This window comes from Trypanosoma equiperdum, assembly GCF_001457755.1.
Source record: "Trypanosoma equiperdum strain OVI genome assembly, contig: ctg_1639, whole genome shotgun sequence".
NCBI lineage: Eukaryota > Euglenozoa > Kinetoplastea > Trypanosomatida > Trypanosomatidae > Trypanosoma > Trypanosoma equiperdum.
Window position 1 is genome coordinate 34526 of NW_027123659.1, and position 12407 is coordinate 46932.

General features: G+C 48.0%; 3 protein-coding genes across 3 annotated transcripts; all 3 read right to left on the bottom strand.

Annotated features, from left to right (window-relative positions):
* Positions 1 to 1161: 1161 nt before the first annotated feature.
* TEOVI_000869600 (5'-AMP-activated protein kinase catalytic subunit alpha, putative) lies at positions 1162 to 3057 on the bottom strand (the record flags this gene model as incomplete). Its single annotated transcript, XM_067222501.1, has 1 exon — positions 1162 to 3057. One exon carries the CDS (start codon positions 3055 to 3057, stop codon positions 1162 to 1164), a length of 1896 nt encoding a protein of 631 aa, XP_067078602.1.
* Positions 3058 to 4261: 1204 nt separating this feature from the next.
* TEOVI_000869700 (UDP-GlcNAc:PI a1-6 GlcNAc-transferase, putative) lies at positions 4262 to 6451 on the bottom strand (the record flags this gene model as incomplete). The annotated part of the gene is made up of 1 exon (XM_067222502.1): positions 4262 to 6451. One exon carries the CDS (start codon positions 6449 to 6451, stop codon positions 4262 to 4264), a length of 2190 nt encoding a protein of 729 aa, XP_067078603.1.
* Positions 6452 to 7424: 973 nt separating this feature from the next.
* TEOVI_000869800 (uncharacterized protein) lies at positions 7425 to 10010 on the bottom strand (the record flags this gene model as incomplete). Its single annotated transcript, XM_067222503.1, has 1 exon — positions 7425 to 10010. The coding sequence occupies one exon, from the start codon at positions 10008 to 10010 to the stop codon at positions 7425 to 7427; it is 2586 nt and encodes an 861-aa protein (XP_067078604.1).
* Positions 10011 to 12407: the final 2397 nt, after the last annotated feature.

The window sequence follows — 12407 nt, forward strand, 5'->3', positions numbered from 1 at the left end:
CTTTTATGCTCATTGTCCACTTCATTTCCTATCGAACAAACCACCACCATCAACAACAGCGAAGACGACAAACAAACTCCGACAAACGTAATAAAAAAAAGCGAAATAGGACACTTTATAGATTGACCGACACTTGTAAATCGAAATCCAACTAGCGTACACACGCCGCGCTTCGGTTAAAAAATTTTTTACTTTCTCTCTGACTGGAAAACAAAAAGAAAAAAAAAACAAAAAAAAAAAGGGCCCGCAAAAACCAGGAGTTCACACCGCAATGAGTCCGAGAAGGGGATAAGAGTAAACACCGGCTCAGCGACAAGTGCCAGTGGGGGAACAGTAACAATAACCGGCCATCCGCGCCCCATACCTTTCACTAAGGTATTTGCAACAAATGGGCGGGCTTTAACTTTTAAACCAACAATAATGGGGGAAATGAAAAACAAAAAACAAAAAAAAACAAAACAACAGTAAAAGCGGTAACAATAGAAGGCAAACCGAAGCAATAACGTATACAAATATATCAGATAGTAGTAGAAGCCACCGCCATCAGCATAAAGGTATAACAGAATGGAGGGGGAAATATAAAGATAAGAAAAACAAACTAACAACACTCTGATAGCCGTATAGCGGGAGCCAACAATACAAATAAAGAGGAAGAAAAGCAGGGGAAAACAATAATAATAACAACAACAAATGGAACCGTACCGTGTAGGAGAGGTGCTCAAAACGAGAGAGCCACTAGAGACAATACCACCCATTCGTCCATTCATACATCAATCCAAACACAAACATGCACATGTATGTACGTGTAAGCATATAGCTATTTACTCCACACCCCTTCACAACCAGTACACAAAACTCACGGATCCAAAACGTGTAAACAAAAAAAGAAAAAAAGAAAGAAAGAAAGAGGGAAGTGAAAGAAAAAGAGAGAGGGGAAAAAGAAGAGGGATGACCGTGCGGTGCTTTACTTTCATATCTACTGGTCCCGCCACCGCCCACAATTTTTCTTTCCCTCTTGTTCACACACTTTGTTATTTTTCTGCTGGTTCCTCCCCAAAAGAGGGTGTGAGCGCACTCGCACATAAAGAGCATGTGCACATACAAGCACTTATACTCTTTGGTCACGCGGCATTAAAACACAACTGCTAACACCGCCTGTGCTCACGCCAATTTCTGGACAAGAGTGCAAAACAAGCAGCGTACGATGTCCAGTGCAATCACTGAGCCTTTTAAAACACTAAAGTCCAATATATACCCGTCGTCATGGCTTTCACGAATGCGGAAGAGATGAATAAGTATAACAACCTGCAGCACTCTGTCCGCACGTTTCTGTTGTGTGTGTTGCAGTCCTTCATCCTCTGCTGAGTCCCAAGAGCTTGTCTCCCTCAAGGGGTTGTATATCCGTTCAAACGTCACCGCTGTTGGACGGACGAGCAGTTCAAACGAAGTGGGGCTCTTCCACTCCATAGCATACCGCTTAAGCACCTCGTATACGACGCGCATCACCCCAGAGGAAGTGAGGTCAGCCATGAGACCGATTCGCCAGCCCACATTATTCTTCACTATGAACTCGCGCTCTTCCCTTGTGTAGATCACGTCTGACTTTGCTACGGACCCCACACGCTGGCGCTCAGTGTTTCCACTACTTAGCCTGCTCTTGGAGTCTCTGGAGCATCCCGGCCGAGCCTCGTCAATTGGGTTAGTGCTTCCACAATCCTCACGGTAAGATGAGTCCAAGGTGCCGCTCGTCTCGGCGTAGGAGTCGGCGCGTTTCCCAATAAAAAACACACCACCCGGGTTAGGCGGTGTAGCCGCCGCCGTGGCAGCTCCGTGATGTGTCTCCCGCATGGATGCGGGAACGAAGTTACTCCCATTGTAGGCGTGTTTGTTGGATGAGACATCGCCGTTACCGAGCAGTGACTCCATCACAGGACTTTGCGTCAACAACAGACCGAGGTGCAGTTCCCGCTCCGTTGCCCTAGGCACATGCGTCAGCTCCGTCCCGTATGTCGTACACCCCATCTCGGTGGTCTCTTTGTTAAGAATTTCATCCGCCCCGTTTCTGAGTATTTTCCGCTGTTCTGCGTCGAATATGATGCTGTAAGCCACAAATGCCTCACCACGGCCCTCCCTGATGGCAGCGCGGACTTCACGGTCACTCCTGTTAAGGTATTTCGCAGTAGCCGCCGCAGCGGTTGTTGATATGCGTTTCTGCTCGTCCACGCGTCTGGGGTCGGCAGGCCAAAGCCGAGCAGGAAGATTTGTGACGAACCATTGGTGATTGTAGATCTGTGGGATTGTTAGCCGGTGAACTGGATCGACAACTAATATCTTTTCAATGAGATCCCGCGCACCACTGCTGACGTGTGCGGGGATTTTGTAACTACCGCTTTTGATCTTCCTGAAAAGCGATGGTGTGTCACTCTCGTCGAAGGGCAGGGACCCGCAGAGTAGGGCATAGAGTATAACGCCGCATGACCATATATCTGTATTGGATCCCACGTAGTATCGGCCATCAATTACCTCCGGCGCAGCATAATTTGGTGACCCGCATGAGGTTTGTAGGAACTCTCCATCCTTTGCTATGTTGGAGAGACCAAAGTCGATTAGTTTTACCTGCAGACCCGGACCCAGTAATATATTCTCCGGTTTAAGATCTCGGTGGGCAACCAAGAAGTTGTGACAGTAGTTCACCGCACATATAATCTGCTGAAATATGTAACGGGCTTCGTTTTCCCGAAGTTTTCCCTGATTCACAATGTGTTGAAACAACTCCCCACATTCGACATACTCCATGATGAGGAATATTTCTGTGGTGGTGTAGATGACTTCATACAGACGGCAGATATTAGGGTGGGAAAACAACTGCAGTATCTTAATCTCACGGGCCACCTTTTCATCCATTTTTGCATGTTCCAACCTATCCCGATTAATCATCTTCACTGCTACTGTATGCCCTGTGGGAATATGCGTTGCCTCCTTCACTTTACCAAAGCTTCCCTTTCCTATGGTTTTACCAATGACATAGTTGCCAATAGCCTGTTCACCTTCCGGCATCCTGTACGTATCTGACTTGCGGTGATTCCCTGTTTTCGCTTACTTTACCAACGACTTAACTCCACCCCGCTTTCGCGTCTGTACGCCGCCCCTTCAATGCGCTTCGCTATTTACACCGAATAGTGCGCTTATTTGTATTTGCAAGTGTGCTACCACGCGCCTCCTTGTGCCAAATTTCCCCTTTCCCTTTCCCCAGCTGCGTACGAGTGATTTACTGGAGTGGGAAAAAAAGGAGAGGAAAAGCCTCGAAGTGAGTGGCGTGTCACCAACCTATTCCGCTTCCTCCTTCCTTCCTCTGCTGTACGCTCAGCTTGAAGTGGGGGCGACCGCGTAACGTGAGGAGAAAAAAAAATCCAATATATATATATATAAATATATATCCTGTCCTTATTCAGATATATTGAAAAGTACCCCACCGCGTACCCCCCCCCAAAAAAAAATGAAAATGACAAAAACAGAAACGCAGCCTGATACCTGTCGTACCTGGCCTTTACTTCGCTCCTTGGTCACTTTCCAGTTGTTATTTTTTGTGCCTTTCGGGTTTTTTTTTCCTTAAACAAAAAACCAACCGGCCCTACCCCCTCCCACGTGTAGAGGGGCCTTCACCTCGCTTCCTCTCTCCTTATAATGATAACAACAACGATAATAAGCTATTGTTAATATCGTTTTTATGTTGCTTTGATTAAAGTACATCAGTCGGAGATGGAGAGCAGGCAGCGCGCGGGCGTGGGTGAGGGAGAGGGAAAAATGAGAACAAGAGATTGAAAAGGAAGGAATATTATTGCTGATGACGCAAAGGGCTAAAAACGCACTGTGCCGAAAACACTCCGTACACGTGGATGGATGTGTGCCAAATGGGTAATCCCCATGTAAATAATTTAAGCGAGTTAACCCGTCGCTCCGGGATAGGACCTGTCGACCCACAAACGGTATTAAGCAAAAAAAAAAAGAAGTGGTGAGGAATGGTGAAAATGATAAGCGAGCAGCACTGGCGACTTAAACACCATAAATCACAGCTGCAATCGCCGACAAGCATGGAGTCTATAATGCATGCTCCACACACTCTATGCTGTGCATGCATATTGTACCTAATCAGCAAATTAGCGACACCTGACACTTATTTGCAGCGCATACGTGTACTTGCCGTTGCTTTCCGTTCACCACTGCCACCGCTACGACCGCTTTTAACGTTAAAACCACTATGTTACGCAACGGCCGTCTTTGGTAGTGTCATTCCCGTCAAAGGCATAATGTCAGCTGGCAATGGTGGGACGAGGCACTTTCCCGGATTTGTGCGTTCCCAGCGCCTCACTTTGAAGACAGCAACTATCATATCAAATGGGTGAAGTCTTCCCACAACATGCGCAACCAGCAGGAAATCAGCCAGCAGCACCCTCAGCTCCAGCGGTTTCGATACAACACCAAACTCCACGGTCAACGAGCCCCGCGCAAACGGGTTCAACGCTCGTGAATGCTGCGGTGTGCTTAGCACCTTCGGTCCCGTTAATGCCACCCCACCAGGCCACTGCCGCCGGTACAGTGCCCAGTAGAAGAGAGGATAAAGTGGAAGGTAAAGTGTGAGGTGGGCAGCTACCAGCAATGCTCCCTGTAACAACCATACGGCAATACATATGAGAGCAAAATACACATGGTAAACAGCCAATGTGGGGAGGAGGAAGACAATAATGGTGAAGATCACGGTTGCCACGAGGGTCTGCTCAACGGGAAAGTCATATGTATCGGTGCGGTGTCGCAGGGGGTTATGCTTCTTGCCTTGGAACTGGAGGAACAGGTTCCGGAGCATGAAACGTGCAAACCGATACGGCAAGGAGACGCTGTGGAATACCAAATATAAGTGGAGGGAGGCAATTAAGCACAGGTCCGCAACGAAGGCGAATGCACAGCTAGCACCTAACGGCGCAACGAAAATCAGCAACTTGTAGAATAAGCCTACATTGCTAAGATCCTCAACGGAGGCCCAGCTCGCCTCAAGTACAGCCTTAGCGATGCAAGATAACGTCATACTGAGGTCTCCGTTCATCTTAAGACCTGCGGGCCATCCTTCAAACCAGTCCATGTATTCCATGTGAAGGTCGTACAGGAGCCACCGGCACCAAGACACAGCCTTTGTCACCAATAAGCCGCTCCCGTGTGATAACAGCAAACTCAGAAGCATCCCACATATTGTGTCCACCGCAAAACGAACAAGGAAATCAACGACGCAGAAACGCCGCAGTGCAGGATCGTTGTGTTGAATGTGAGGTAACACAGGATGAAGACAACAGACTCTTGTATCCCCTCTTAGTAACAAAAGCCAATGGATCACCATACGGAGGCGAAATTCTAACAGAGCTGCAGTGTACGAGACGTTCCCAGGCCACTTGAGCACGAGGTGGAACACCACAAGTATTTTTGTGAGAAAACCGGTAAATCTGTTGCCGCAGTTTTTCCAGTAAGCACACAGACGTGCCGTCGCAGCGGTGCCATCTGTGGCGTTGCTAACCTTATTCTCACACAATTCTCGCAGTATCTTGCCGTATGCACTGGCCCGTAGTAACGAGCTAAGCTCCCCATAGTCAGTACTTGTGGGGAAATCAAGCCGCGGATGCAACTCCCCCCCAAATCTAGGGGTTTCCGAACCTCTAACACTTTGTGACTCAGTGCTTCCTTCGCCCGAACCTGAGCTCCCCACAGACACGCGGTCGTCCTCTGTTCTTTGCTTTGCCCCTTCCTGTTTTTCCTCCTCGTCTTGTGTCAGTGGGTCGCTGCCCACCATCCGCCTCATTTTGGTACGCGGTCCTGCTGAATGGACCATGTGCGACGGCAACAACACACCTTCTAATGTGGAATTTGCACCTTCCACGCAAATAGGCTGCATTTTGCCTTCTACCAACTTCACTAAGTCGCCGCGATCGTGCCTGGCCACCGCACTGAAGGCAGTTGACGTAACGGCATAAGATACAGTGGGATCACTTCGCAAGACGTGAAGGTGGCATGGCTGCACGGGGGACCCGCAGCAGTACAGTTGATGTAGTAGTGGACCCTCATTCAGTTCCAGCCATAACTCTGCACGGCTATGCTGTGAACGAACCCACGCGTCTGCATATTCACTCTTGTCCAGTGTTGCTTGTTTGCTGTGCATCCAGCCCAGTATTAGCAGCGATGTTGCACTGGGGACGTCCTTGTGCTGCTTCCGATGGGCAGTAGCGCGAATGTCTCCTTCGCTTTCCTTTAACTTGTTGAGAGCCGCTGTCGCGTTCTCAACACGCGGATCGTGCACAACTGCGACCACAATGACGAGTAGTCCATGCGGGTTCCACCCAATCAACCACCCACCACGTTCCTGCTCCTTGCGAAACGGCCACATTATTATGCATGTGTTGGTTACCATCATCAGAAAGCCGCACCAGAGTCGGGATCGAATTTTATAGCAGCTTCCACTCGCGTCCTTTGCACTCCCGTGCCCACTGCAGCGCTTTCCCTCGGTTGTCCTTATCCAACAAACTCTCCTGCACGTCCTTTTACTGACGGCAGCCCCTCCACTGCGTTGGACTTAGGGCGAAGGCCTCGCGTTGTGCCCTTTCCCGCGGCTTTGGGGCTCAACGTTCTATTGGATAAACACCACTTCGGTTATCTAAACCTTCGGATGCAGAGAAAAAAGAAAATTAGGATCACTGAACAGAAACAGAAACACCAAAGCCGTTAAGAGTGAAAATTCCAAAAATGTTTCAGCTCTATAGCTTTCGTGTTCATTATATGCTGCACAAGAGGTACTCCCCTTCTCGTGCCTGGCGATTCGACGCAAACGAAATTTGCGACATGCTCTGGCAACAGCCAAAACATCTGTTACCGACATTCTGCTCGACGATCTCTCTCCTAAACCAGAGGGCTTGTCACGACATTCCCCTTCTTTGTTTCGTGATGTATTTCAATCGTATGACCTTCTCCGTAAGAGCGCCTAAGGAGGTTTGTGCGTGGGAGAGTGCAGTTCCATTGCTTGCTATTTCACGGCACTATACTTGACGCATTGAAAGGATATTGCATATCTGTCCACAGGCTGGTGCGAGCCACCTGACCGCTTGCTTACGGCCATCGACGCGCCATCGGTACCCCGCGAAGTTGTAATTTAGGATATTTAACTCACTTACAAGTACCCCCAACGGCTAAAGCGGCATACGCACCGAAGCGTACAAAAAGGTAAGAGAAATGCCGACCAGTGCGCCTGCGGAGAGGTGGCGACAAGATGTGGTCAACGGAGGCTTACCGCTCCGGAAAGGTGTGCCGGTTCACGACACCAGCTTCATCACCAAACGCAACGGCACACATTCCTTTCCCTCACCGTGCACTCCGCACATCCTAAATAACGCTTAGGGTACAACTTCATCTCCATCCCTTCCATCTCCTCCGTCCCCGTTACCTCTTTCTTCCATCTCCCCATGGTTCTCTTCCCGCTGCTCCCCCACTTCATATTCTTCTGCCAACCCTTGTCCTTCCTCCACCTCCTCTTCCTCCCCTTCCTCCACCTTCTCAGCCTCTTGCCCTTCCTCCACTTCCTCTTCCTCCGCTATTCCCCCGTTTTCTTCACAGACATCCTCCTGTGCGTCCACAACTTCGTCATCTTCGAGACACTGCAATTGGTGCTCGGCGAGGTCGACTTCCTCCTGCAACTTTTCTAATTGCTGCCGAAGTTGAGCAAGTTGTTCCCCTGCTTTTTGTGTCTCCAGCTCCAGAGGTGTGGGATCATGTCCCTGCTTTGTTATAGTTTCTAATGAAACCCTCAGCTTTTGAAGTTCTTTCCGCGCGACTACCAGCTGACCACCGGCCATCTCTGGACTCTGTTGTTTACACCATTCAAGATCTTCCAACAGCTGGGCACGAACCGCTTCGGCCGCTGTGTGCTCCTTCAGTAGCTGCTCTGCGTGACTTGCAGACTGTGATTGCAAAGACTCACAAAGAGTACGGAGTGAGGGAAGCTGCCGTACCGAGCGCTTTGTGTCCACCAGGCGCAGCCGCGCTTCTTCAAGCAGAATCGTAATGTCTTCCGCATACCCACTCATCAGGGGTACACCCACCTTTCCGTGAAGAAGGCGCTCGCCCGCCACCGTGAGGCGGACGAGAAATGCAACGTCCCTTTGCAGTTGCCTCTCATCCTTGTACAAGTTTGAGAGATCCCAGAGGCGTGTGTTGATTGATTTCACGAGTTCCTCTGTGCTCCTAGCGAAGACATCGACAAAGTGCCCCAATATATCCGGTTCTTCCACTTCGATATTGTTTGCAGCACTTTCGACCTCTTCCCCCTCTTCTCTGACTGCTTCTTCATTCACACGGACGTTCCCCTCTTGGTGGGTTGTATGTTTTCCCACAACACTTGTTGTTGTTGATCGCAATTTCCCAGCTATAGAAGCAAACTTTCCATTTCCAGAAGTGGCCAAGAGCTGCACCAGAGAAACACCTTTGATGCGCTGCTGGAGGCGCGCGTTTTCAGCAATGAGGGTCACGATTGAGGCATGTTGTGTAGCGGACTTCACTTCGTATTGCAGAAGTTTCTCTTCTTGCTCTGGTGACGGTGGGCAAGCCATGGAACCCCTTAGTACTTCTGTGACAAGATGTTTGTTGAGTTCGGCGGATCTCTGACAAAGCGCAGCGCAGGAGTGTTGCAGTAGGCATCTGCGCCCCTCCTCCGCGGCTCGCGCGCCAAGAAAGAAGCATTCGCCCCCCACCACAGAGTGCGTTGAGAGGAGCAACTTCTCCTTCAGTAGTTTTCGCAACGAGACCAACTCCCGGTACAAAGCACTTCTCAGTTTCTGCAAGTCCTCATAGCGTTGCATGGCACTCCGCAGGAAGCCTTGCGACACCTTCGGCACCTTAACATCCGAAGCGGACGCAAGTAAAGTTGCGACAGCGATCTCCGCTTGATGCAAACGTTTTTGCTGGCGTTGCTGTTGGGAAAGGAGTTGTTCCTCTGCTGCTGTAGGGTTTTGCGCGGCTAAGTGGTCAATCATCTGCTCCTCTGCGATGAGAAGAGAACGCTCCGCCCCCCAGAGGGAATATTGGTTCCATCTCGCCATGAGCTCCGGCACACACCTTTCGATTTCGTGTTGTCTACTGCACAATGCATCACTTGTTTCACACACTTGCTGCAACTTGTTACTCAGCGCTGACAGAGCCGGTGCCGCTGGGCCGATCAGCTCTGGGGGGACCTTTTGCAGTGCCTTCTCCATCTCTTCGAATCGGCGCCTCCCTTTATCTACAAATTGTTTGGTGGGTACTGTGCCGCCTGAGGTCTCGGTTGCCAGTGGTGGGGTCCAGCTACATCCTTCCGGATTCATCGCCCTTGTCCTCGCTCCTGCACACTTCAGCCAATGAGACCGGGTTCCGAGGCGTGCAAGACGTTCCGCGTTGCCGTACAGCTCCATCATTTGGGCACACTGACTTGGCTGCAGAGGGCAGTATGGAGGATTTGTTGCTGTTGTTGTTGATGATGAGGATGGCGCAGCTGCAGCTGCAGCTGTTGTTGGTTTTGTTCGTTTCCCCTGAAGTCCCGCCAGAAGTGCACGGAGGTGACTCATGCAACCACGGAGGGCCTCCCGTTCTGCAGTCTTCAGAGTCATTTGGAACCGTTGTGCACAAGCGGAATTCCTTCGCCCGGACTCCAGTGCCGCCACACGGTTGAGAAGTTCTCCATATGTTTCATCCGCTTCATCCACATCATCGACCGCTTCCACGGAGTAGCCGATGAACGGTTCCCCTTCTGTGCATCCCTCCGCATCTTCCTCGAGGCGCGGTTGCTTTTCTGGTGGTTCATGAGTTGCTACTTCATGCTTAGAGTCTGGTTCCTGTAAGTTGTCTTCCCGCGGGCGCTTTTTCTGAGCATTTGTCACTTCGCTACTGAGGCCTTGCAACTCGCCCTCACGCTCCTCCACTAGCGGGTTGTCATCAAATTGAGAGAGCATGGTACTGAAGTGCTCCTTCTCTCAACTAAAAGTTCTGTACCTTTGGAAAAAAAATTAAAATAAAATAAGAAAAAGACATCACCACGACAACACCAGTAGCAAAAGGAAGGAAGGGGGAAAAAGGCAAAGATGAGGGGTTGTTCCACTCCATCCTTCTCCTCCCTTCTCCCCCCCCCCACACACACACAGGAGATATTTTTATGTGTATCTCTGTGCTGACGAGAGCAAGTGAGCAGCCGGTGGCAGCATCGGTCAAGGATCAAGGAAGAAGGATTGCGACTGGAAAAAGATGGCGGGTTTGGCTGATTGGTTGGTTGTGTGTGTGTGCGTGCGTGCGTGCGTGCGTGCGTTGTGCGTTGTGTGTTGTGTATGTATTTGTGTGTAGTTGCTGCACAAAAAGGAAGGAGGAGGGGAGGGGGAAAAGAGGTAGAAAAACACAAAACAAAACAATAAGGTAGAAGCAAGTTATGCTTCACAACACACACACCGACCCCTACCTCCCGGGAGGATTTTCTGTTTTCCTCCATTTCAACTTCCACACCCCATTGATTCAATGCTTGCAAATGCGACGACACGCACATGCACAAGTCTGCGGGTAACACAAGTGTGCGTGTGCATGTGCATGTGTGTGTATATATGGGGTTCAGATACAAACAAGGGGGGATCAAAGTAAAGTAAAGAAAATAATAATAACAATAATAACAAAAAGAAAGAAACCGAGCGTGGGCATGTATTTTTTTTTCCCTTTGCGGAGTGTGCGCGTGCATAGGGAAGAGGGGATGGAGGTGGTAATACATTGATGTGCTGGGTGGCACATTTACTGAATTATGCGGTTACAAATATTTTCTTCACATATATACATATTTATTTAATAGTCCACCTTCCTATTCCTTTTCTTTCTCCTCGTTTTCTTTTTTTCTTTTCTTAATTTTCGAGGAAAGAAGCCATTTGTTTCACGTTGTACACATTCTCGTCATTTAAAAACAAACACGCACGTCAATATATGTAAATATAAATGTATTTGAAGCTTGTGCGTGTGTGAGGAAGAGAGAGCAGTGGTGACACATACGTAATGGTAAAGGGCAATCACGCACTCCATTAACATATACATTGAAGAGTAACAAAACAAAAAAAAAAGGAAAAAATGGAGTGTGGGAAAATGTTTTATTTTTATTTTTAATTTATTTTTATGTTCCTCCCCCCTAATTCATTTCGATATTTCTCCCTCTTCTTTTTCACTGGCGCTGATGGTAGTCAGGCACCTTTATCACGTACCACCCCCATAAGAGCACACGCGCACACACAAAAAAAAAGGGAGAAGAAAAGAAGCCGCTTCCCCCAATAACACACAACAGGAAAAAAAGAGGGGATAATTAAAGAAGAAGAAGAAAAAAAAGGAGTTGTTGAAGCGGAAACAGTAACAACCGGCAGTCAATCGTACGGAATAAAACAAGAAGGGGGGAAAAAAAACTTCAGAAGAAGTGATGTTTGCCTTTGGGTCTAAGAGCGGTAGCTATAACCCCATTTTCTAAGAGAAAATACCAACTTGCTTCCGCGGATTCTTGCAGAAGTATATGAACAACATATCAACGCAAATACATGTAAACATATAAACAAACGTGTCTGAGATGTGAAGCAACCCATCAAAATAGAGGAACAAACAAGCAGAATACCTGGAGACAACAATAACAATAACATTAATAATAATAATAGTAGCGATGATGATGATGATGATAAAGGGGAATATAGCGTACAGCTCGAAGCATTTTTTTAAAAAAAAACCGCAAGCAAACGAAAAAGGGTACGCAATAAACCAAACGACGACCGCGGAAGTCACAGATCAGTCAACAAGAAAATGATTAAGAAATCGGAGGAAAAAAACAAGAAGACGAAAAACAAAAACAAAAACAAAAAACAACAAACAAAAACAAGTAAGAAGTTTGAGGAATACCGGGATTCCACAGAGCCGCACTACACACAAACACAAACACGAACACACAAAATATTGACCAAACGCCTGTTGGAGGGAGACGAAGAAAAATAATAGCGGGGAAAACAGATTTCGTCGCAGTCATGTTTAGCGGCGGGTCCGGGCCCTCCATCGACCGCATTTATCTTTTTTTAATTTTTATTTTTAACTTCACTTCATTTCATCTCCGTTTTGTTTTTATCGTCTCCTTCCCTATGTACTTTCCTTTTTCCCCAACTTATTATTATTATCATCCTTTTTTTTTACTTATTATTAATATTATTCTCTATTGGCACAATTTCACAAACACATACACCAAAAAGAAAGTGAAACATTACATTTTACATCACCAAATAAAACTCGGAAAAGGGAGACGAGATGATAATAAAACAGAGTAAAAAACATAAAAAACAACAACAACAACAACA